Genomic DNA, 27,500 nt, shown 5'->3' with positions numbered 1-27,500 from the left:
GGTCTGCCTTCAGCCTTTCACTTCCGGTGGTGCGACTATGTTTTCATTCCCACTAACAATATTTCTACACAGAACACTAACACCACTTCTCCCAGAGAACATGGATGGTGTTGGTTTATAAGCCCACTTGTTTCTATGATGAAAGAGCAAGTTAAAATGTTACTAACTTTCCGTGGTTTTGTCCGCTTCGAGGACGCTATTGTAACATTAGTTTCGGTTTGTTTCCAGTGGGGAACGAACGGCACACACGTAAATCCCGCCCACTACATTTGATTGAGTAAAACGCGGCCTGCTTCCTGATCTGATGGCACGCCCACTTGTAGCCAATATGCACTGTTGTCAACACGGCTACCGACAGATTCAAACGCAGCGATGGATCTGTTCTTGAGAGATTAGTATTGGGTTGATGGACACGGCTATTACAAAACAAAGGTGTTGCCGTATTTTTGCAATTGAACAGTTTGGCATTTCCTGAAAAAAACATTTCCTTCAGTCTTTGGTCCCGACATCACAACATATTATTTACTAGAAGTTTTCTGAATGTTGTGGCGGGCGGATTGAGCCTTTATTATTTTTGTTTTGCTTATGAGAATGCCAAATGAAAAGACATGTTTTTCCACATTATGTGAGTTTCCAGCGTTTAAAATGATGTCTTTACGTACGTAGTTCCTTTACAGAATGGGGTTTGTTGTCAGGATAAAATATATGAAGTGTGGGGAAAGAAAGTAAGTGAGAGATGATGTCAAACACATCGTTTTGTGTCATTATCCCATTAGAACCGGGAAAGCATCTGTGTCACTTTAGATTTTTAGACTTTGGCTATTCAAAAATATCAGATATATTATAAGCTTACAGCGCTTCACTTTGTGCCGCACTATGAGCTTGTACCGTAGATCTGCTATTTTCGAAACATTGTAAAAATGTGTGCAAATCTTTGAATATATATATTTTTTTAAATCACATTCTTTTATTCTTTATGATGGTGAGTTCAGCATGAACATGAAACACTGAAACATTGGTGTGTTTTGGTGAAGTGCTCCTTTACCTCATGAGCAGAGATGTCTGCTTCCAGAAGCTGGTGTTTCTTCAGCAGGTTGTTGACCGAGGCCAGATCTTTGCCATAATCTTCAGAGGCCAGAAGAGCTTCCACCTAGAAGAGGACAACCGTTATTACATGAACGTCTACTTCCACCATGTGAGCATGTGATGCCATGTATGGTTTTCTTACTTCAGAGAGCCAGAAGTCAAAGTCCTTGATGCCGGTGTTGAAGTTCTGCTGCTTGTTGGCCTCCTTCAGTTTCTGGCTCTTCTCTGCAGACTTGTTGACCAGGAAATGCCACTGTTCATCCAGGGCATTGAGACGAGCCTGCACAACACAACACAACACAACACAGTTCATCCAGGGCATTGAGTCGAGCCTGCACAACACAACACAACACTGTTCATCCAGGGCATTGAGACGAGCCTGCACAACACAACACAACACAACACAGTTCATCCAGGGCATTGAGTCGAGCCTGCACAACACAACACAACACAACACTGTTCATCCAGGGCATTGAGACGAGCCTGCACAACACAACACAACACAACACAGTTCATCCAGGGCATTGAGTCGAGCCTGCACAACACAACACAACACAACACAACACTGTTCATCCAGGGCATTGAGACGAGCCTGCACAACACAACACAACACAACACAACACAACACAACACAACACAACACTGTTCATCCAGGGCATTGAGACGAGCCTGCACAACACAACACAACACTGTTCATCCAGGGCATTGAGTCGAGCCTGCACAACACAACACAACACTGTTCATCCAGGGCATTGAGTCGAGCCTGCACAACACAACACAACACAACACAACACAACACTGTTCATCCAGGGCATTGAGACGAGCCTGCACAACACAAAGTTTGTGTAGAACTATTACCGTTTAATACTTTTATAATGTATGTAGGACATTGTTTCAGTACCTTGACAGCGTCTTCACTCCCGGCACAGGCTCCTCTCTGGATGAGGGCGTTGCCCGTGTCGATGACCCCGCGGATGCGGTCTGCGTTGGCATGCAGCTCGGCCTCAAAGGCCTGGTGCTTCTGGTGTTTGCTCTGTCACAGGAAGTCACAGGGAGACGGGGTGAGAAACACATGATGGAGAACCTGAATGTGTTCCTGTCAAGAGCCCTGGCCTGCTCCAATGGAAATGCTTTCTTTATTCATTTAAACAATGCTTTTTATATCGGCCAATGTTCAATGCAAAGATTACAGGAAACCTTTAAGTAGTCAAACTTTACCTTAAAGGAGTAGTTCACCCAAAACATGACTTACTTTCGATCAATTACACCCCATGACGCCTTTAATTCATAAAGATGTTTTAGTTTTTCTCACATTCCTGAGACAATAATGTGATGTCTTTGAGTCTTCGGTAGGAGAATCAAAGAGTGTCCTGTTGACTGATGACCGGGTCATCAAATGATTGTCTCAGGAATGTGACAAAAACTAAAACATCTCCATGAATGCAAGGTTTCATGGGGTGTGTAACTGATAGAATAATGTTTTGGTTGAACTACCCCTTTAAGTGTTCATGGGTGGAGCAGTGTTACTGCTTTAAGTATTCGTCTAAAACTCTATATATGGAGCATATACTCTATATATGGTGCATATACTGTAGGTATATATATATATGTAAAAAAAACATGAAAGACAAGCCGTCAGACATTTACAGATACGATTTAAACCACAACATGGAGGTGGAACGGAGGATATCCGCTAAAGATATGACTTTTCTACAGCACCTAGAGGAGGACAGGGTCACTTTAAAATGGTTTCACCCAACTCACATATAGAGGTATAGAGATGGATTTGATTATTATATACGATAGGCCTCGAGTCTGAGAGTCGCACGCTGAAAATAGTCATTTAGTAATAGTAATATAATTTCAGCGTGCGAAGGCATTACAAGGCACGCGCCTCTCTGCTGCCCCGCGTGGACCATTCAGCAAGGTCTCCAATTCACAGGAAAAGGTTCCAAACAATTTAGTTTGATTCAATATGTTCAATATGTTTAGTTTGGTTCAATATGCTCAATATGTTTAGTTTGGTTCAATATGTTTAGTTTGGTTCAATATGTTCAATATGTTTAGTTTGGTTCAATATGTTTAGTTTGGTTCAATATGTTCAATATGTTTAGTTTGGTTCAATATGTTCAATATGTTTAGTTTGGTTCAATATGTTTAGTTTGGTTCAATATGTTCAATATGTTTAGTTTGGTTCAATATGCTCAATATGTTTAGTTTGGTTCAATATGTTCAATATGTTTAGTTTGGTTCAATATGTTTAGTTTGGTTCAATATGTTCAATATGTTTAGTTTGGTTCAATATGTTTAGTTTGGTTCAATATGTTCAATATGTTTAGTTTGGTTCAATATGTTCAATATGTTTAGTTTTGTTCAATATGTTCAATATGTTTAGTTTGATTCAATATGTTCAATATGTTTAGTTTGGTTCAATATGTTTAGTTTGGTTCAATATGTTCAATATGTTTAGTTTGGTTCAATATGTTCAATATGTTTAGTTTGGTTCAATATGTTCAATATGTTTAGTTTGGTTCAATATGTTTAGTTTGATTCAATATGTTCAATATGTTTAGTTTGGTTCAATATGTTCAATATGTTTAGTTTGGTTCAATATGTTCAATATGTTTAGTTTGGTTCAATATGTTTAGTTTGATTCAATATGTTCAATATGTTTAGTTTGGTTCAATATGTTCAATATGTTTAGTTTGGTTCAATATGTTTAGTTTGATTCAATATGTTCAATATGTTTAGTTTGGTTCAATATGTTCAATATGTTTAGTTTGGTTCAATATGTTTAGTTTGGTTCAATATGTTCAATATGTTTAGTTTGGTTCAATATGTTTAGTTTGGTTCAATATGTTCAATATGTTTAGTTTGGTTCAATATGTTCAATATGTTTAGTTTGGTTCAATACGTTCAATATGTTTAGTTTGGTTCAATATGTTCAATATGTTTAGTTTGGTTCAATATGTTCAATATGTTTAGTTTGGTTCAATATGTTCAATATGTTCAACATGTTCAATATGTTCGATGAAGCCAGTTTAAATGTGACCAAACCTCAAGAAGAACAGCAACATAAAAACAACGTAAAAGGCCACAACCAGCAACTAGCTGCATTTGATGTGAAAACAGATGATAAATACAATGATAAAAAAAATAAAAACACGAAACAAGCACAGACTTGAACCAAAAGTTGGAAACAAATGAACTATATAAAAGCCCATAAAACAGAAGCTGGACACTGATGAGGGACAAACTGAGGATGGATGGGATGGTTGTTCTACCATGTGTCTAACACAAGAAGCCAAGACGCTGACGCACAGACACACACACACACAGACACACACACAGACACGTGTGTAACAGAAACACTTTGGGATGTTAGTTAGCTTAACACACTACTCCAACTTACCAGCAGCTTGGAAAGCTATAAAAGATAAAACAATAACAGAGAGGTTCAGTCTCACAGAGACAGAGGGAGGCCTACAGTACACTTAAATAAAGTCATTATTCATTTAATAACAGAGAGGTTCAGCCTCACAGAGACAGAGGGAGGCCTACAGTACACTTAAATAAAGTCATTATTCATTTAATAACAGAGAGGTTCAGTCTCACAGAGACAGAGGGAGGCCTACAGTACACTTAAATAAAGTCATTATTCATTTTATTTCAATGTGTTTAACCCATTAAGACCTGAAGCCCATTCTGCAAATGTTCTTCTAAATCAACAGCATTCTGAAAAACCTGTTTCTATATCAGTGCTGCTCAAACTTCTTCATGTCAAACACCCCCAACATGATATGTTTATCTGAAAATATGGGGGGGGGGTACCTGGATGTTGGTGGGGTCTTTGTATGGGGGGGGGGGGGGTACCTGGATGTTGGTGGGGTCTTTGTATGGGGGGGGGGGGGGTACCTGGATGTTGGTGGGGTCTTTGTATGGGGGGGGGGTACCTGGATGTTGGTGGGGTCTTTGTATGGGGGGGGGGTACCTGGATGTTGGTGGGGTCTTTGTATGGGGGGGGGTACCTGGATGTTGGTGGGGTCTTTGTATGGGGGGGGTACCTGGATGTTGGTGGGGTCTTTGTATGGGGGGGGTACCTGGATGTTGGTGGGGTCTTTGTATGGGGGGGGTACCTGGATGTTGGTGGGGTCTTTGTATGGGGGGGGGTACCTGGATGTTGGTGGGTACTTTGTATGGGGGGGGTACCTGGATGTTGGTGGGGTCTTTGTATGGGGGGGGGGGTACCTGGATGTTGGTGGGGTCTTTGTATGGGGGGGGGGGTACCTGGATGTTGGTGGGTACTTTGTATGGGGGGGGTACCTGGATGTTGGTGGGGTCTTTGTATGGGGGGGGTACCTGGATGTTGGTGGGTACTTTGTATGGGGGGGGTACCTGGATGTTGGTGGGGTCTTTGTATGGGGGGGGTACCTGGATGTTGGTGGGTACTTTGTATGGGGGGGGTACCTGGATGTTGGTGGGGTCTTTGTATGGGGGGGGTACCTGGATGTTGGTGGGTACTTTGTATGGGGGGGGTACCTGGATGTTGGTGGGGTCTTTGTATGGGGGGGGGGTACCTGGATGTTGGTGGGTACTTTGTATGGGGGGGGTACCTGGATGTTGGTGGGGTCTTTGTATGGGGGGGGTACCTGGATGTTGGTGGGGTCTTTGTATGGGGGGGGGGTACCTGGATGTTGGTGGGTACTTTGTATGGGGGGGGTACCTGGATGTTGGTGGGGTCTTTGTATGGGGGGGGTACCTGGATGTTGGTGGGTACTTTGTATGGGGGGGGTACCTGGATGTTGGTGGGGTCTTTGTATGGGGGGGGGTACCTGGATGTTGGTGGGGTCTTTGTATGGGGGGGGTACCTGGATGTTGGTGGGGTCTTTGTATGGGGGGGGGGTACCTGGATGTTGGTGGGGTCTTTGTATGGGGGGGGTACCTGGATGTTGGTGGGGTCTTTGTATGGGGGGGGGGGTACCTGGATGTTGGTGGGTACTTTGTATGGGGGGGGTACCTGGATGTTGGTGGGGTCTTTGTATGACTCGTCGGTGGCTGTCTGCAGCTTCTCACTGATCCAAGCCTCGATCTCGTCCACGTCTCTGCTGAACTGCTGCAGAGTCTGAGACTCTCCCAGCTTGGAGCGTTTCTCGATCATCTGGGCCTTCAGTCGGCGCCACCTATGTGTGATAGAGAGAATAGCAGCTGAACTCACCTATGTGTGATAGAGAGAATAGCAGCTGAACTCACCTATGTGTGATAGAGAGAATAGCAGCTGAACTCACCTATATGTGATAGAGAGCATCACACATAGTTCACGTAGAGTACAGCAGTGAACTCAACACCACTTCCACTGAGCACTGACACATGCCTACTAACTCTATTTGAACGACCACATCAAACATGAGGCGGACGCGGGCAAATACTGCGGCATGGTCATGCTGGATCTCCAAAAGGCCGTAAACCACTCATACTGATTGATAAGCTGAAAGCAATGGGTTTTGATAGCACATCAGTGAACTGGATGTGATCATATGTGGAGGTTGATAGCACATCAGTGAACTGGATGTGATCATATGTGGAGGTTGATAGCACATCAGTGAACTGGATGTGATCCTATGTAGAGGTTGATAGCACATCAGTGAACTCGATGTGATCATATGTGGAGGTTGATAGCACATCAGTGAACTGGATGTGATCCTATGTAGAGGTTGATAGCACATCAGTGAACTGGATGTGATCATATGTGGAGGTTGATAGCACATCAGTGAACTGGATGTGATCCTATGTAGAGGTTGATAGCACATCAGTGAACTGGATGTGATCCTATGTGGAGGTTGATAGCACATCAGTGAACTGGATGTGATCATATGTGGAGGTTGATAGCACATCAGTGAACTGGATGTGATCCTATGTAGAGGGGAGAGAACAGGAGGTGGAGGTGAACAGAACCCTGTCCTCGCCCCTCCCAGTGAGCTGTGGCGTTCCTCAAGGAAGCATACTAGAGCCTTTACTGTTCCTAGTATATGTGAACGATATATCAGCTTGTGACTGCAATTTGTTCTTGTTCGCGGATGACTCGGCTCTGCTGTTCTCGGACAAGGACAAATTGCAGGTTGAAAAAGCCCTTAGCTCTGAACTCTGTCAAATCTGCACCTGTCTCACTGATAAAAAACTATCATTACACCTGTCTCACTGATAACAAACTATCATTACACCTGTCTCACTGATAACAAACTATCATTACACCTGTCTCACTGATAACAAACTATCATTACACCTGTCTCACTGATAACAAACCATCATTAAACCTGTCTCACTGATAACAAACTATCATTAAACCTGTCTCACTGATAACAAACTATCATTACACCTGTCTCACTGATAACAAACTATCATTACACCTGTCTCACTGAGTAGCCCTGGGCTACAGCTTGGCCTCACACCTACAACATTAACCCTGCTCACAGGCTCAAATATTTTCATTCACTTTATTTTGTCCAAAACGTACTTTGAAACAGTGTTTTTGAAAGATGTTAAATACATATTATTATCACATATAAATAAAACAGGGTTTATGCTAATGACCTCACCAGAGGTGTGTGAATATTAATATTAATAATATTTCATACCTGTCCAACACCTCATTACGACGGTTGTAAATGTCAGGCTTGGCGTAATGGTCAGCTCCAATCAGCTGGTCAGCAAAAGACTGCAGCGCTGCGATCTTTTCCTCCTGTAAAGACACATGATTATTATTATTATTATTATTATTATTATTATTATTATTATTATTATTATTATTATTATTATTAAAGAGTCATGTGTGTTCAGTATATTTTATATCAAATATAACAACCGTTACCAACTGATTGTTAATGGGTTAAAATCAGTTGGTTGTAGGCCCATTCTACAAAGTCTACAAATCAGTTTTCTGAGAAACCTGTTTCTATATCAGTGGTTCTCAAACTTTCATGTGAAGGACCTCTAAAATGACATGTATTTGAAATATTTGAAGTATTTGAAGTTAAAAATGTACGCTTTAAAAATATATATGTATTCAAAGCTTTGCACAAATTGTCATGATTTTTCAAAAATAGCAGATCTACAAGCTCGTATATCTGCTATTTTTTGAATAGCCAGAGTATAAAATAATGCATTTTATCTCAATTTAAAATGACACACATGATTTCCTGGTTCTAAACCAGGGGTGGGCAACTTTGTAGATGGTGAGGGCCACTAAATGTTCCACACTCACTCTGGGGGGCCGCATCGTTTATCGGCAGGGACCCCCCGTTGACAAGACGGACAATAATAGTCACAGATGTGATAAATAAGGGATATTAACTATTATTATTTGTTATAACTTTGTTTTTATTTAGCATTTAGTAATTCTTCTATCAACTTACTACGAATGCTGAAAAATGAACACTAGAATTATAGTTAATAAGGCTTCTATTAAAATAAACGAGAGCGCGCTCTACTGGTGGACTGTTGTAATTAAAATGGTTCATGGAAAGGTGCATGTTTGGAACAGCTTAAGGCAATAGTTCACCATTTATCATATGTTTAGATTACTTTGTTTTTCTTTGAGATTTTTGGGGGGGATTTTGGCCTGGGGCCGCATTGAGTGACGGTGATGGCCTTGAATATATCAATATAGAATAGAATAATATAGAATAGAATAATATAGAATAGAATAATATAGAATAGAATAATATAGAATGTATGGCTGACCTGTACGTTGATGGCCTTGAATATATTAATATAGAATAATATAGAATAGAATAATATAATATAGAATGTATGGCTGACCTGTACGTTGATGGCCTTGTCAAAGTCCTCGTGTTTCTTGATGAGCGCCTCCACGCTGTCCAGTGAGTCACCTTTATCATCACTGGCCAGGAAGGCTTCACGGGCGGCCATCCAGTTCTCTGCCTGCTCACAGTCTCTGTTAAACAGCTGAGACACACAGAGACATTATATCATCTATAACTCTGTTCAGTCTCTGTTAAACACCTGAGACACACAGAGACAGAGACAGAGACATTATATCATCTATAACTCTGTTCAGTCTCTGTTAAACAGCTGAGAGACACAGAGACATATTATATCATCTATAACTCTGTTCAGTCTCTGTTAAACAGCTGAGACACACAGAGACATTATATCATCTATAACTCTGTTCAGTCTCTGTTAAACAGCTGAGACACACAGAGACATTATATCATCTATAACTCTGTTCAGTCTCTGTTAAACAGCTGAGACACACAGAGACATTATATCATCTATAACTCTGTTCAGTCTCTGTTAAACAGCTGAGAGACACAGAGACATATTATATCATCTATAACTCTGTTCAGTCTCTGTTAAACAGCTGAGACACACAGAGACATTATATCATCTATAACTCTGTTCAGTCTCTGTTAAACAGCTGAGACACACAGATACATATTATATCATCTATAACCCTGTTCAGTCTCTGTTAAACACCTGAGACACACAGAGACATATTATATCATCTATAACTCTGTTCAGTCTCTGTTAAACACCTGAGACACACAGAGACATATTATATCATCTATAACTCTGTTCAGTCTCTGTTAAACAGCTGAGACACACAGAGACATTATATCATCTATAACTCTGTTCAGTCTCTGTTAAACAGCTGAGACACACAGAGACAGAGACATTATATCATCTATAACTCTGTTCAGTCTCTGTTAAACACCTGAGACACACAGAGACATATTATATCATCTATAACCCTGTTCAGTCTCTGTTAAACAGCTGAGACACACAGAGACATTATATCATCTATAACTCTGTTCAGTCTCTGTTAAACAGCTGAGACACACAGAGACATATTATATCATCTATAACTCTGTTCAGTCTCTGTTAAACAGCTGAGACACACAGAGACAGAGACATTATATCATCTATAACTCTGTTCAGTCTCTGTTAAACAGCTGAGACACACAGAGACATTATATCATCTATAACTCTGTTCAGTCTCTGTTAAACAGCTGAGACACACAGAGACATTATATCATCTATAACTCTGTTCAGTCTCTGTTAAACAGCTGAGACACACAGAGACATTATATCATCTATAACTCTGTTCAGTCTCTGTTAAACAGCTGAGACACACAGAGACATATTATATCATCTATAACCCTGTTCAGTCTCTGTTAAACACCTGAGACACACAGAGACAGAGACAGAGACATTATATCATCTATAACCATGTTCAGTCTCTGTTGATATCCCTCAAATGTAAATCAGAGCATGCTTTATACGTGTTGAATTTATACAACAGTGGGACAGCGTGGTAGCAAATGCCAATGATACCTGTTCACCTGTTCACCTGGTATAATTAATAATATATCATAATATATTATTAATTATACCTGTACCTGTTCACCTGGTGTAATTAATAATATATCATAATATATTATTAATTATACCTGTACCTGTTCACCTGGTGTAATTAATAATATATTATAATATCAGGATGTAATGAGTAAGGAGTTTGAATGAATGTAGATTTAAGTGCAGGATGTCATTATATATAGATGTGAGGGGACTTTCATTTGACTTCTTTTGAATATTTAATTTGAAAAGAAAAACCTCTCCCTCCCCTGTGCCAATGTGGCAACCCTGGACTTTAAGAGACCCAGGTCTGTGTCTATAGACACACCTGTAGCTCCAGACACTGGTCCAGCATCATGCGGCGTTGGACCCAGGCCTTCTCCAGGTCGGCGCGCTCCTGGTCCAGAGCCTCCAGCTTCTGCTGGATCTCTGGACTGGCGTAGTGGCCGCGGGCCAGCAGCTGCTGACCAAACTGCTCAAAGGCCTGGAAGGTTCCGGCGCGGGCGTCGATCTCTGTGCGATGCTCCTGTAAAAAGACACAGAAAGAGACGCGTGAGACACGGAACCCTATGGACATTCATGAGTTAAAGGACACAAAGAAGTCCTTCTTCTGTCCTTTGTTCAGTCGGGGGGGTTGACTGCAGGTGTGGTGGTCTCAAAAACATGAAGAAAACTGGCAGAAAAAGACTCAGTAGTCGCACTCCACAATCTAACCTAACCCTGTACAGTATGTCTTTTTCTGACAGTTTCCCTTTATGATTAAAGGACTAAAATGATGTGGAATGAGGGACCTACCTGATGTCTGTCTAGAAGACCTACCTGATGTCTCTTAAAGACCTACCTGGTGTCTCTCTTAAAGACCTACCTGGTGTCTCTCTTAAAGACCTACCTGGTGTCTCTCTAGAAGTGCCTCGGCTCCAGTAACGTCCTTTGCCAACTCTTCAGAGGAAACTAGTCCTCTAATGCCATTGATCCAGGACATCAGATCTCTATGGAATCATAAATAAAGAAACAATTTAACAGACACTCTTATCTAGAGAAATCACAGTAAATGACATGAACTCTAGTCAACAAGTGACTAAACGGTCACTGGAATACCAGGTAAACATCAAACCTAGCATCAGTCTAACCAACATGATAAACAGAGAGAGAAGAGAGAAGAGTCTAGGACGTGTGGAGCGTTGTCCAGAGTGTTTTAGAGAAGAGAGAAGAGTCTAGGACGTGTGGAGCGTTGTCCAGAGTGTTTTAGAGAAGAGAGAAGAGTCTAGGACGTGTGGAGCGTTGTCCAGGGTGTTTTAGAGAAGAGAGAAGAGTCTAAGACGTGTGGAGCGTTGTCCAGAGTGTTTTAGAGAAGAGAGAAGAGTCTAGGACGTGTGGAGCGTTGTCCAGAGTGTTTTAGAGAAGAGAGAAGAGTATAGGACGTGTGGAGCGTTGACCAGAGTGTTTTAGAGAAGAGAGAAGAGTCTAGGACGTGTGGAGCGTTGTCCAGAGTGTTTTAGAGAAGAGAGAAGAGTCTAGGACGTGTGGAGCGTTGTCCAGGGTGTTTTAGAGAAGAGATAAGAGTCTAGGACGTGTGGAGCGTTGTCCAGGGTGTTTTAGAGAAGAGAGAAGAGTCTAGGACGTGTGGAGCGTTGTCCAGAGTGTTTTAGAGAAGAGAGAAGAGTCTAGGACGTGTGGAGCGTTGTCCAGGGTGTTTTAAGGAAGGTTCAAACAGACTTATTCTGTTAGCTATAGGTATGATGATGCCAAACATTTACTTCGTTAACTTGTGCACCTTCTCTATATTTATATCTGCCGTTTCCCTGGTTTTCACAGAAACACTCAAAGAAAGAGTGTTTAGTGTCAGCAAACACCTCATTCCCTATAGAGTTGTTCACCTGCACAACATGCCACCTGATTAGAGCTGTATAACTCTCTGCTCTCTCTCTCTTTCTCTCACCTGATTAGAGCTGTATAACTCTCTGCTCTCTCTCTCTTTCCCTCACCTGATTAGAGCTGTATAACTCTCTGCTCTCTCTCTCTCTCTCTCACCTGATTAGAGCTGTATAACTCTCTGCTCTCTCTCTCTTTCTCTCACCTGATTAGAGCTGTATAACTCTCTGCTCTCTCTCTCTCTCTCTCACCTGATTAGAGCTGTATAACTCTCTGCTCTCTCTCTCTTTCTCTCACCTGATTAGAGCTGTATAACTCTCTGCTCTCTCTCTCTTTCCCTCACCTGATTAGAGCTGTATAACTCTCTGCTCTCTCTCTCTCTCTCTCTCTCTCTCTCTCTCTCACCTGATTAGAGCTGTATAACTCTCTGCTCTCTCTCTCTCTCTCTCTCACCTGATTAGAGCTGTATAACTCTCTGCTCTCTCTCTCTCTCTCACCTGAAGTCAGACAGGAAGCGCTGCAGGTCGTGAGAGTTGCCCAGCTTGTCCTTGCGCTGGTCGGCTCGTCCCACCAGGCTGCTCCAGGCTGTGTTGAGCTCAGTGCATTTCTCCTGGATGTCGTCTACGGCCTCCGGATGAGACTGGATCAGACGCTCTGCCGTCTCCCCCAGAGAGTTCACCTGGACACAACACAACACAGAGGTTACTATGGTTCACCTGTCCTGGACATAACATGACACAGTGTGAACTTGTAGATCAAACATTTTTATCCCACAATTTAACAACCCCATTTTTTTCACCCAGTGCCAATTGTCTAAGTAATCCTGGGCGCTACACTCCCTCTGCCAGCCTAGAGAGAGCCCAGAGCTGAGCCTTCAATGCATGAGAGCTAACACGCCTTCTTATCACCTGACAGGGGGGGGGGGGTTTCCCTGGTAGGACGTAGCGCATAGAAGGAACACATTATTCCAACCAGTTCCTTTCCTCTCCATCAGACGCCCCGGCTGACCAGGGGGAGGCAGTATAGAGACCAGGATTACAGCATGTTTTTGTGAGGGTACCTACCCTACAGGGCATCGCAGTTGCGGCCACTTCCTGGTGCCACTGAAAAATACTCAATGCATTTTTCCCATTGACTTTTACAAAAATATTTATATCAATTAATCTAAGCCTAGAATCAAGACATCCTGATGAATCATGACCATAAAACGTTTATTTCTGTGATTTTATTTTATTTTATATTTAATGGTATGATATACTATATTTAATAAATACCCTTTGTTTTGCCGTTTTCAAAAATGTTTTTTCACAGAATCAAACGTTTTATGGTCATGATTCACCAGGACCCTGGATGGCTTGATTCTAGGCTTAGATTAATTGATATAAATATTTTTGGAAATGTCAATGGGAAAAATGCATTGAGTATTTTGCTGATGGGTGTGTCTTTAACAGAATGATGGGTGTGTCTTTAACATAATGATGGGTGTGTCTTTAACAGAACGATGGGTGTGTCTTTAACAGAATGATGGGTGTGTCTTTAACAGAATGATGGGTGTGTCTTTAACAGAATGATGGGTGTGTCTTTAACAGAACGATGGGTGTGTCTTTAACATAAAGATGGGTGTGTCTTTAACAGAGTGGTGGGTGTGTCTTTAACAGAATGGTGGATGTGTCTTTAACAGAATGATGGGTGTGTCTTTAACAGAATGATGGGTGTGTCTTTAACAGAATGATGGGTGTGTCTTTAACAGAATGGTGGGTGTGTCTTTAACAGAGTGGTGGGTGTGTCTTTAACAGAATGATGGGTGTGTCTTTAACAGAATGGTGGGTGTGTCTTTAACAGAATGGTGGGTGTGTCTTTAACAGAATGGTGGGTGTGTCTTTAACAGAATGGTGGGTGTGTCTTTAACAGAATGGTGGGTGTGTCTTTAACAGAATGATGGGTGTGTCTTTAACATAATGATGGGTGTGTCTTTAACATAATGATGGGTGTGTCTTTAACAGAATGATGGGTGTGTCTTTAACAGAGTGGTGGGTGTGTCTTTAACAGAATGATGGATGTGTCTTTAACAGAATGATGGGTGTGTCTTTAACAGAATGATGGGTGTGTCTTTAACAGAGTGGTGGGTGTGTCTTTAACAGAATGGTGGATGTGTCTTTAACAGAACGATGGGTGTGTCTTTAACAGAATGGTGGGTGTGTCTTTAACAGAATGGTGGGTGTGTCTTTAACAGAATGATGGGTGTGTCTTTAACAGAATGATGGGTGTGTCTTTAACAGAATGGTGGGTGTGTCTTTAACATAAAGATGGGTGTGTCTTTAACAGAATGATGGGTGTGTCTTTAACAGAATGGTGGGTGTGTCTTTAACATAAAGATGGGTGTGTCTTTAACAGAATGATGGGTGTGTCTTTAACAGAGTGGTGGGTGTGTCTTTAACAGAATGATGGGTGTGTCTTTAACAGAATGGTGGGTGTGTCTTTAACAGAATGGTGGGTGTGTCTTTAACAGAATGGTGGGTGTGTCTTTAACAGAATGGTGGGTGTGTCTTTAACAGAATGGTGGGTGTGTCTTTAACATAATGATGGGTGTGTCTTTAACAGAATGATGGGTGTGTCTTTAACAGAATGGTGGGTGTGTCTTTAACAGAATGATGGGTGTGTCTTTAACAGAATGGTGGGTGTGTCTTTAACAGAATGGTGGGTGTGTCTTTAACAGAATGGTGGGTGTGTCTTTAACAGAATGGTGGGTGTGTCTTTAACAGAATGATGGGTGTGTCTTTAACAGAATGGTGGGTGTGTCTTTAACAGAATGATGGGTGTGTCTTTAACAGAATGGTGGGTGTGTCTTTAACAGAATGGTGGGTGTGTCTTTAACAGAATGATGGGTGTGTCTTTAACAGAATGATGGGTGTGTCTTTAACAGAATGGTGGGTGTGTCTTTAACAGAATGGTGGGTGTGTCTTTAACAGAATGGTGGGTGTGTCTTTAACAGAATGGTGGGTGTGTCTTTAACAGAATGATGGGTGTGTCTTTAACAGAATGATGGGTGTGTCTTACCTTGTCGCCCAGGGCAGCCAGGTCTCTCTCAAAGCCCTCATGTTTGCGCTGCAGAGCCTGAACAGAGGCCAGATCATGGCCGTAGTTATCAGTGTTCAGAGCCTGGTTCTTCTCCTCGATCCACTCCTTAGTCTCATCAGCATCCCTGAGGAGTACAGTCACATGATCAGTCACATGATCAGTCTTTAGTGTCATCAGTCACATGATCAGTCTTTAGTATATAGAGCATAGTGTATATCGATACAGCCATGCCCACCTATATACTATGCTTTATAAAAGAATGCATCATTATATCACTATACTACACCACCTCCCTGACTGTCTATATACACTATGCTTTATAAAAGAATGCATCATTCTATCACTATACTACACCACCTCCCTGACTGTCTATATACACTATGCTTTATAAAAGAATGCATCATTATAACACTATACTACACCACCTCCCTGACTGTCTATATACACTATGCTTTATAAAAGAATGCATCATTATAACACTATACTACACCACCTCCCTGACTGTCTATATATACTATGCTTTATAAAAGAATGCATCATTATAACACTATACTACACCACCTCCCTGACTGTCTATATACACTATGCTTTATAAAAGAATGCATCATTCTATCACTATACTACACCACCTCCCTGACTGTCTATATATACTATGCTTTATAAAAGAATGCATCATTCTATCACTATACTACACCACCTCCCTGACTGTCTATATATACTATGCTTTATAAAAGAATGCATCATTCTATCACTATACTACACCACCTCCCTGACTGTCTATATACACTATGCTTTATAAAAGAATGCATCATTATAACACTATACTACACCACCTCCCTGACTGTCTATATACACTATGCTTTATAAAAGAATGCATCATTCTATCACTATACTACACCACCTCCCTGACTGTCTATATACACTATGCTTTATAAAAGAATGCATCATTATAACACTATACTACACCACCTCCCTGACTGTCTATATACACTATGCTTTATAAAAGAATGCATCATTATATCACTATACTACACCACCTCCCTGACTGTCTATATACACTATGCTTTATAAAAGAATGCATCATTATATCACTATACTACACCACCTCCCTGACTGTCTATATATACTATGCTTTATAAAAGAATGCATCATTATATCACTATACTACACCACCTCCCTGACTGTCTATATACACTATGCTTTATAAAAGAATGCATCATTATATCACTATACTACACCACCTCCCTGACTGTCTATATATACTATGCTTTATAAAAGAATGCATCATTATAACACTATACTACACCACCTCCCTGACTGTCTATATACACTATGCTTTATAAAAGAATGCATCATTATAACACTATACTACACCACCTCCCTGACTGTCTATATACACTATGCTTTATAAAAGAATGCATCATTATATCACTATACTACACCACCTCCCTGACTGTCTATATACACTATGCTTTATAAAAGAATGCATCATTCTATCACTATACTACACCACCTCCCTGACTGTCTATATACACTATGCTTTATAAAAGAATGCATCATTCTATCACTATACTACACCACCTCCCTGACTGTCTATATACACTATGCTTTATAAAAGAATGCATCATTATATCACTATACTACACCACCTCCCTGACTGTCTATATATACTATGCTTTATAAAAGAATGCATCATTATATCACTATACTACACCACCTCCCTGACTGTCTATATACACTATGCTTTATAAAAGAATGCATCATTCTATCACTATACTACACCACCTCCCTGACTGTCTATATACACTATGCTTTATAAAAGAATGCATCATTCTATCACTATACTACACCACCTCCCTGACTGTCTATATACACTATGCTTTATAAAAGAATGCATCATTCTATCACTATACTACACCACCTCCCTGACTGTCTATATACACTATGCTTTATAAAAGAATGCATCATTATAACACTATACTACACCACCTCCCTGACTGTCTATATACACTATGCTTTATAAAAGAATGCATCATTCTATCACTATACTACACCACCTCCCTGACTGTCTATATACACTATGCTTTATAAAAGAATGCATCATTATATCACTATACTACACCACCTCCCTGACTGTCTATATACACTATGCTTTATAAAAGAATGCATCATTATAACACTATACTACACCACCTCCCTGACTGTCTATATACACTATGCTTTATAAAAGAATGCATCATTATAACACTATACTACACCACCTCCCTGACTGTCTATATACACTATGCTTTATAAAAGAATGCATCATTCTATCACTATACTACACCACCTCCCTGACTGTCTATATACACTATGCTTTATAAAAGAATGCATCATTATAACACTATACTACACCACCTCCCTGACTGTCTATATACACTATGCTTTATAAAAGAATGCATCATTCTATCACTATACTACACCACCTCCCTGACTGTCTATATACACTATGCTTTATAAAAGAATGCATCATTATATCACTATACTACACCACCTCCCTGACTGTCTATATATACTATGCTTTATAAAAGAATGCATCATTCTATCACTATACTACACCACCTCCCTGACTGTCTATATATACTATGCTTTATAAAAGAATGCATCATTCTATCACTATACTACACCACCTCCCTGACTGTCTATATACACTATGCTTTATAAAAGAATGCATCATTATATCACTATACTACACCACCTCCCTGACTGTCTATATACACTATGCTTTATAAAAGAATGCATCATTCTATCACTATACTACACCACCTCCCTGACTGTCTATATATACTATGCTTTATAAAAGAATGCATCATTATATCACTATACTACACCACCTCCCTGACTGTCTATATACACTATGCTTTATAAAAGAATGCATCATTATAACACTATACTACACCACCTCCCTGACTGTCTATATACACTATGCTTTATAAAAGAATGCATCATTATAACACTATACTACACCACCTCCCTGACTGTCTATATACACTATGCTTTATAAAAGAATGCATCATTATATCACTATACTACACCACCTCCCTGACTGTCTATATACACTATTCTTTATAAAAGAATGCATCATTATATCACTATACTACACCACCTCCCTGACTGTCTATATACACTATGCTTTATAAAAGAATGCATCATTATAACACTATACTACACCACCTCCCTGACTGTCTATATACACTATGCTTTATAAAAGAATGCATCATTCTATCACTATACTACACCACCTCCCTGACTGTCTATATACACTATGCTTTATAAAAGAATGCATCATTCTATCACTATACTACACCACCTCCCTGACTGTCTATATATACTATGCTTTATAAAAGAATGCATCATTATAACACTATACTACACCACCTCCCTGACTGTCTATATACACTATGCTTTATAAAAGAATGCATCATTATAACACTATACTACACCACCTCCCTGACTGTCTATATACACTATTCTTTATAAAAGAATGCATCATTATATCACTATACTACACCACCTCCCTGACTGTCTATATACACTATGCTTTATAAAAGAATGCATCATTATAACACTATACTACACCACCTCCCTGACTGTCTATATACACTATGCTTTATAAAAGAATGCATCATTCTATCACTATACTACACCACCTCCCTGACTGTCTATATACACTATGCTTTATAAAAGAATGCATCATTCTATCACTATACTACACCACCTCCCTGACTGTCTATATACACTATGCTTTATAAAAGAATGCATCATTATAACACTATACTACACCACCTCCCTGACTGTCTATATACACTATGCTTTATAAAAGAATGCATCATTATATCACTATACTACACCACCTCCCTGACTGTCTATATACACTATGCTTTATAAAAGAATGCATCATTCTATCACTATACTACACCACCTCCCTGACTGTCTATATACACTATGCTTTATAAAAGAATGCATCATTCTATCACTATACTACACCACCTCCCTGACTGTCACACTAACACATGCCTCATCACAACAATGAGATGAATAAGATGAATATGACACATAGTTTCAGTGTTAAAACAGTCTGTGGTTCTATATGGGCTGTGGATCATTTTGACAAATATTAGGTCACAGCAACGTATTGAAAAAAAAATGTTTGGAACCATGAACTTTAGTAACATTTTGAATGATGAACTGAACTAGTTCATATAGAAAGTGAACTTTGAACTAGTTCATATAGAAAGTGAACTTTGAACTAGTTCATATAGAAAGTGAACTTTGAACTAGTTCATATAGAAAGTGAACTTTGAACTAGTTCATATAGAAAGTGAACTAGTTCATATAGAAAGTGAACTAGTTCATATAGAAAGTGAACTAGTTCATATAGAAAGTGACCTTTGAACTAGTTCATATAGAAAGCGTACCTGTGGAACCTCTGCACCTCATGAGCGCTGCCCAGCATGTTGCTCCTCTCTTCAGCCAGCTGCTGCAGGGAACGCCAGCGGTTGTTCAGCTCCTAGAAATACACAACAAAACCCTTCATTAATCACTGTATGCTCAGCTTTAGAGACTTCATTAATCACTGTATGTATGCTCAGCTTTAGAGACTTCATTAATCACTGTATGTATGCTCAGCTTTAGAGACTTCATTAATCACTGTATGCTCAGCTTTAGAGACTTCATTAATCACTGTGTGCTCAGCTTTAGAGACTTCATTAATCACTGTATGCTCAGCTTTAGAGACTTCATTAATCACTGTGTGCTCAGCTTTAGAGACTTCATTAATCACTGTATGCTCAGCTTTAGAGACTTCATTAATCACTGTATGCTCAGCTTTAGAGACTTCATTAATCACTGTATGCTCAGCTTTAGAGACTTCATTAATCACTGTATGCTCAGCTTTAGAGACTTCATTAATCACTGTATGCTCAGCTTTAGAGACTTCATTAATCACTGTATGTATGCTCAGCTTTAGAGACTTCATTAATCACTGTATGTATGCTCAGCTTTAGAGACTTCATTAATCACTGTATGCTCAGCTTTAGAGACTTCTTTAATCACTGTATGTATGCTCAGCTTTAGAGACTTCATTAATCACTGTATGTATGCTCAGCTTTAGAGACTTCATTAATCACTGTATGTATGCTCAGCTTTAGAGACTTCATTAATCACTGTATGCTCAGCTTTAGAGACTTCATTAATCACTGTGTGCTCAGCTTTAGAGACTTCATTAATCACTGTATGCTCAGCTTTAGAGACTTCATTAATCACTGTATGCTCAGCTTTAGAGACTTCATTAATCACTGTATGTATGCTCAGCTTTAGAGACTTCATTAATCACTGTATGTATGCTCAGCTTTAGAGACTTCATTAATCACTGTATGCTCAGCTTTAGAGACTTCATTAATCACTGTATGCTCAGCTTTAGAGACTTCATTAATCACTGTGTGCTCAGCTTTAGAGACTTCATTAATCACTGTATGCTCAGCTTTAGAGACTTCATTAATCACTGTGTGCTCAGCTTTAGAGACTTCATTAATCACTGTATGTGTGCTCAGCTTTAGAGACTTCATTAATCACTGTATGCTCAGCTTTAGAGACTTCATTAATCACTGTATGCTCAGCTTTAGAGACTTCATTAATCACTGTATGCTCAGCTTTAGAGACTTCATTAATCACTGTATGTATGCTCAGCTTTAGAGACTTCATTAATCACTGTATGCTCAGCTTTAGAGAGTTCATTAATCACTGTCTGCTCAGCTTTACAGACTTCATTAATCACTGTATGTATGCTCAGCTTTACAGACTTCATTAATCACTGTATGTATGCTCAGCTTTACAGACTTCATTAATCACTGTATGCTCAGCTTTAGAGACTTCATTAATCACTGTATGTATGCTCAGCTTTACAGACTTCATTAATCACTGTATGCTCAGCTTTAGAGAGTTCATTAATCACTGTATGCTCAGCTTTAGAGACTTCATTAATCACTGTATGCTCAGCTTTAGAGACTTCATTAATCACTGTGTGCTCGGCTTTAGAGACTTCATTAATCACTGTCTGCTCAGCTTTAGAGACTTCATTAATCACTGTATGTATGCTCAGCTTTAGAGACTTCATTAATCACTGTATGCTCATCTTTAGAGACTTCATTAATCACTGTATGTGTGCTCAGCTTTAGAGACTTCATTAATCACTGTATGCTCAGCTTTAGAGACTTCATTAATCACTGTGTGCTCAGCTTTAGAGACTTCATTAATCACTGTATGTGTGCTCAGCTTTAGAGACTTTCATTAATCACTGTATGTATGCTCAGCTTTAGAGACTTCATTAATCACTGTGTGCTCAGCTTTAGAGACTTCATTAATCACTGTATGTGTGCTCAGCTTTAGAGACTTCATTAATCACTGTATGTATGCTCAGCTTTAGAGACTTCATTAATCACTGTGTGCTCAGCTTTAGAGACTTCATTAATCACTGTATGTGTGCTCAGCTTTAGAGACTTCATTAATCACTGTATGTATGCTCAGCTTTAGAGACTTCATTAATCACTGTATGCTCAGCTTTAGAGACTTCATTAATCACTGTATGTATGCTCAGCTTTAGAGACTTCATTAATCACTGTATGCTCAGCTTTAGAGACTTCATTAATCACTGTATGTATGCTCAGCTTTAGAGACTTCATTAATCACTGTATGCTCAGCTTTAGAGACTTCATTAATCACTGTATGCTCAGCTTTAGAGACTTCAATAATCACTGTATGCTCAGCTTTAGAGACTTCATTAATCACTGTATGCTCAGCTTTAGAGACTTCATTAATCACTGTATGTATGCTCAGCTTTAGAGACTTCATTAATCACTGTATGCTCAGCTTTAGAGACTTCATTAATCACTGTATGTATGCTCAGCTTTAGAGACTTCATTAATCACTGTGTGCTCAGCTTTAGAGACTTCATTAATCACTGTGTTTATGCTCAGCTTTAGAGACTTCATTAATCACTGTATGTATGCTCAGCTTTAGAGACTTCATTAATCACTGTATGCTCAGCTTTAGAGACTTCATTAATCACTGTCTGCTCAGCTTTAGAGACTTCATTAATCACTGTATGCTCAGCTTTAGAGACTTCATTAATCACTGTATGTGTGCTCAGCTTTAGAGACTTCATTAATCACTGTCTGCTCAGCTTTAGAGACTTCATTAATCACTGTATGCTCAGCTTTAGAGACTTCATTAATCACTGTATGTGTGCTCAGCTTTAGAGACTTCATTAATCACTGTATGTATGCTCAGCTTTAGAGACTTCATTAATCACTGTATGCTCAGCTTTAGAGACTTCATTAATCACTGTATGTATGCTCAGCTTTAGAGACTTCATTAATCACTGTATGTATGCTCAGCTTTAGAGACTTCATTAATCACTGTATGCTCAGCTTTAGAGACTTCATTAATCACTGTGTGCTCAGCTTTAGAGACTTCATTAATCACTGTATGCTCAGCTTTAGAGACTTCATTAATCACTGTATGTATGCTCAGCTTTAGAGACTTCATTAATCACTGTATGTATGCTCAGCTTTAGAGACTTCATTAATCACTGTATGTGTGCTCAGCTTTAGAGACTTCATTAATCACTGTCTGCTCAGCTTTAGAGACTTCATTAATCACTGTATGTATGCTCAGCTTTACAGACTTCATTAATCACTGTATGCTCAGCTTTAGAGACTTCATTAATCACTGTATGCTCAGCTTTAGAGACTTCATTAATCACTGTATGCTCAGATTTAGAGACTTCATTAATCACTGTATGCTCAGCTTTAGAGACTTCATTAATCACTGTATGTATGCTCAGCTTTAGAGACTTCATTAATCACTGTATGTATGCTCAGCTTTAGAGACTTCATTAATCACTGTATGCTCATTTTTAGAGACTTCATTAATCACTGTGTGCTCAGCTTTAGAGACTTCATTAATCACTGTATGTATGCTCAGCTTTAGAGACTTCATTAATCACTGTATGCTCAGCTTTAGAGACTTCATTAATCACTGTATGTATGCTCAGCTTTAGAGACTTCATTAATCACTGTATGTATGCTCAGCTTTAGAGACTTCATTAATCACTGTATGCTCAGCTTTAGAGACTTCATTAATCACTGTATGTATGCTCAGCTTTAGAGACTTCATTAATCACTGTATGTTCAGCTTTAGAGACTTCATTAATCACTGTGTGCTCAGCTTTAGAGACTTCATTAATCACTGTATGCTCAGCTTTAGAGACTTCATTAATCACTGTATGTATGCTCAGCTTTATAGACTTCATTAATCACTGTGTGCTCAGCTTTAGAGACTTCATTAATCACTGTATGCTCAGCTTTAGAGACTTCATTAATCACTGTATGCTCAGCTTTAGAGACTTCATTAATCACTGTATGCTCAGCTTTAGAGACTTCATTAATCACTGTATGCTCAGCTTTAGAGACTTCATTAATCAATGTATGCTCAGCTTTAGAGACTTCATTAATCACTGTGTGCTCAGCTTTAGAGACTTCATTAATCACTGTATGCTCAGCTTTAGAGACTTCATTAATCACTGTATGCTCAGCTTTAGAGACTTCATTAATCACTGTGTGCTCAGCTTTAGAGACTTCATTAATCACTGTATGCTCAGCTTTAGAGACTTCATTAATCACTGTATGTATGCTCAGCTTTAGAGACTTCATTAATCACTGTATGTATGCTCAGCTTTAGAGACTTCATTAATCACTGTATGCTCAGCTTTAGAGACTTCATTAATCACTGTATGTATGCTCAGCTTTACAGACTTCATTATTCACTGTATGCTCAGCTTTAGAGACTTCATTAATCACTGTATGCTCAGCTTTAGAGACTTCATTAATCACTGTGTGCTCAGCTTTAGAGACTTCATTAATCACTGTATGTATGCTCAGCTTTACAGACTTCATTAATCACTGTATGCTCAGCTTTAGAGACTTCATTAATCACTGTATGCTCAGCTTTAGAGACTTCATTAATCACTGTATGCTCAGCTTTAGAGACTTCATTAATCACTGTATGTATGCTCAGCTTTAGAGACTTCATTAATCACTGTATGTATGCTCAGCTTTAGAGACTTCATTAATCACTGTATGTATGCTCAGCTTTAGAGACTTCATTAATCACTGTATGTATGCTCAGCTTTAGAGACTTCATTAATCACTGTATGTATGCTCAGCTTTAGAGACTTCATTAATCACTGTATGCTCAGCTTTAGAGACTTCATTAATCACTGTATGCTCAGCTTTAGAGACTTCATTAATCACTGTATGTATGCTCAGCTTTAGAGACTTCATTAATCACTGTATGTATGCTCAGCTTTAGAGACTTCATTAATCACTGTGTGCTCAGCTTTAGAGACTTCATTAATCACTGTATGCTCAGCTTTAGAGACTTCATTAATCACTGTATGCTCAGCTTTAGAGACTTCATTAATCACTGTATGCTCAGCTTTAGAGACTTCATTAATCACTGTATGCTCAGCTTTAGAGACTTCATTAATCACTGTATGCTCAGCTTTAGAGACTTCATTAATCACTGTATGCTCAGCTTTAGAGACTTCATTAATCACTGTATGCTCAGCTTTAGAGACTTCATTAATCACTGTGTGCTCAGCTTTAGAGACTTCATTAATCACTGTATGCTCAGCTTTAGAGACTTCATTAATCACTGTATGCTCAGCTTTAGAGACTTCATTAATCACTGTATGCTCAGCTTTAGAGACTTCATTAATCACTGTATGTATGCTCAGCTTTAGAGACTTCATTAATCACTGTATGCTCAGCTTTAGAGACTTCATTAATCACTGTATGCTCAGCTTTAGAGACTTCATTAATCACTGTATGTATGCTCAGCTTTAGAGACTTCATTAATCACTGTATGTATGCTCAGCTTTAGAGACTTCATTAATCACTGTGTGCTCAGCTTTAGAGACTTCATTAATCACTGTATGCTCAGCTTTAGAGACTTCATTAATCACTGTATGCTCAGCTTTAGAGACTTCATTAATCACTGTATGCTCAGCTTTAGAGACTTCATTAATCACTGTATGCTCAGCTTTAGAGACTTCATTAATCACTGTATGCTCAGCTTTAGAGACTTCATTAATCACTGTATGCTCAGCTTTAGAGACTTCATTAATCACTGTATGCTCAGCTTTAGAGACTTCATTAATCACTGTGTGCTCAGCTTTAGAGACTTCATTAATCACTGTATGCTCAGCTTTAGAGACTTCATTAATCACTGTATGCTCAGCTTTAGAGACTTCATATCAATGCCTTCATCGTCTGGGATCAGTATTACTAATTAAAATCATAGGAGAAGTGTCTGACGTCATATTCACTTAAATTCAGGATCAGAGATTAATCTCTAAACTCAGACAATCTGAATGACATGGAAACTAGACGTCAAACTAAATACAGAATTACAGCGACACACTCTAAAGTGTTAGTATCACATTCAAATGACTTTCTACTATTTAACACATTCAAATGACTTTCTACTATTTAACACATTCAAATGACTTTCTACTATTTAACACATTCAAATGACTTTCTACTATTTAACACATTCAAATGACTTTCTACTATTTAACACATTCTTTCTGCTCTTTAATTTAGCCTGCATGACTCATTTCAGTGTTCACATTTCTTGATTACTTGTGTATTTCTGTGAAAAGTTCCAGGTCCCATGATGTGATTTGACTTGGTAGACATGTGAGGTGTTCCCCTAAAACATTTGTGGGAACGTATGTTCATCTCTGTGATGTGTTGGGGAGTATTTGACTTAAACATTTATTTTCATGTGGAATGATTTATTTCTCCATTACACTAATTAATTCAAAGACCACTTCATCCATTTTCGGCCTAATTGCTCCTCACTGACTCATTATAAGATGACATCATGTCTGTCTACTCACTGGACGGCTCAGAACCCTGCCTACCAGTGACATCACTGGTAGGCAGGTTTGATCATTTCAAACACCATTTCAAACTTTCTTTTATGTGTCTTATATTTCTTCTATTTCAGCATGCTGACTGTACAGGAAGGGTTAGATATCATCCCCATCGATGATGTCACTGGTAGGCAGGTTTCAGAAATGGTGTCATCTTATAATTATATAATATATCATATCAAACAATAACAAATGGTTGCTGTCAGGCAGGAGCCTCATATCTCCATAGTTTGTTCCTTTCGTTAATTATTGTCCTACTTCATCATACAAGAGTGTTGCACGGAAGTAGTTAAATGCTGACTACGGTACTTTATTTGTATTATTTTGTATTTTCTATAATAAGAAAGGAATGGTTTTGGACAAACAAGGTTTCCACCTCACAGCAAGGAATGCATCTTCTCTTACCTTGATGGTATTAAAGTTAGCCGTTGTTTGAACAGCCAAACGTACATTCTAGGGTCAAAGGTCACCAGAACACGGCAGAAGAGAGGAAAGAAGAAGAAAAAAACAGAAAACACCAAAACCAGTGAGAGACAGGACTTTCTGTAAAGACCACACCCATCTTTAAAGGAGCAATCCATAACTACAATGTTACAATGTATTCATTTATCAGACGCTCTGTATCCACAGTGACTTACAGTAAACAAAGTAAACTATGAACTATCTAAATAATAATCTATACATTTAAACTATAGGATCACTATGTAAACTATGAACTATCTAAATAATAATCTATTCATTTAAACTATAGGATCACAGTTAAACTATGAATCTAGTATTTTTACTTTCTTCAGTATTTACATTTGTCTGTCATTTTACTCTTACTCCACTACAAGTATTTGAAAACTTTAGTTACTAGTTACTTTGCAGATATAAATTATTATATTATAAAACATACATTAACCACTTTATCCCTATTTTATACATAGGCTATTTGAAAATAGCCGATCTACAAGCTCACAATGCGTTACTATTTATATATATATATAAATGTTGAATGCAGGACTTTTACTTGTTACAGAGTATTTCTACATTGCAGTATTGATACTTTATG

General features: G+C 39.0%; 1 protein-coding gene across 7 annotated transcripts in view; it reads right to left on the bottom strand.

Moving 5' to 3' along the window:
* Positions 1 to 27,500, bottom strand: part of sptan1 (spectrin alpha, non-erythrocytic 1) — a 114,793-nt gene that overhangs the window by 24,176 nt on the left and 63,117 nt on the right. For 4 of the 7 annotated variants that reach the window (XM_084046697.1, XM_084046696.1, XM_084046700.1 and 1 more), the window contains 13 exons: positions 26,852 to 26,899; positions 19,866 to 19,957; positions 15,388 to 15,532; positions 12,828 to 13,009; positions 11,348 to 11,447; positions 10,787 to 10,984; positions 8,902 to 9,048; positions 7,719 to 7,822; positions 6,104 to 6,266; positions 4,499 to 4,513; positions 1,988 to 2,119; positions 1,229 to 1,366; positions 1,046 to 1,150 (listed from right to left, as the gene is read on the bottom strand). In XM_084046697.1, the coding sequence (XP_083902823.1) occupies positions 1,046 to 1,150; positions 1,229 to 1,366; positions 1,988 to 2,119; positions 4,499 to 4,513; positions 6,104 to 6,266; positions 7,719 to 7,822; positions 8,902 to 9,048; positions 10,787 to 10,984; positions 11,348 to 11,447; positions 12,828 to 13,009; positions 15,388 to 15,532; positions 19,866 to 19,957; positions 26,852 to 26,899 (1,569 nt within the window). The remainder of the gene's footprint in view (positions 1 to 1,045; positions 1,151 to 1,228; positions 1,367 to 1,987; positions 2,120 to 4,498; positions 4,514 to 6,103; positions 6,267 to 7,718; positions 7,823 to 8,901; positions 9,049 to 10,786; positions 10,985 to 11,347; positions 11,448 to 12,827; positions 13,010 to 15,387; positions 15,533 to 19,865; positions 19,958 to 26,851; positions 26,900 to 27,500) is intronic. The other 3 variants (XM_084046701.1, XM_084046702.1, XM_084046699.1) reach the window with 2 other exon arrangements.

The sequence above is a fragment of the Gymnoscopelus microlampas genome, assembly GCF_963454915.1.
Source record: "Gymnoscopelus microlampas genome assembly, chromosome: 21".
In the NCBI taxonomy this organism is placed as follows: domain Eukaryota; kingdom Metazoa; phylum Chordata; class Actinopteri; order Myctophiformes; family Myctophidae; genus Gymnoscopelus; species Gymnoscopelus microlampas.
The sequence above is the reverse complement of the archived record's forward strand: the minus strand, read 5'-3'. Positions and strand labels throughout refer to the sequence as shown.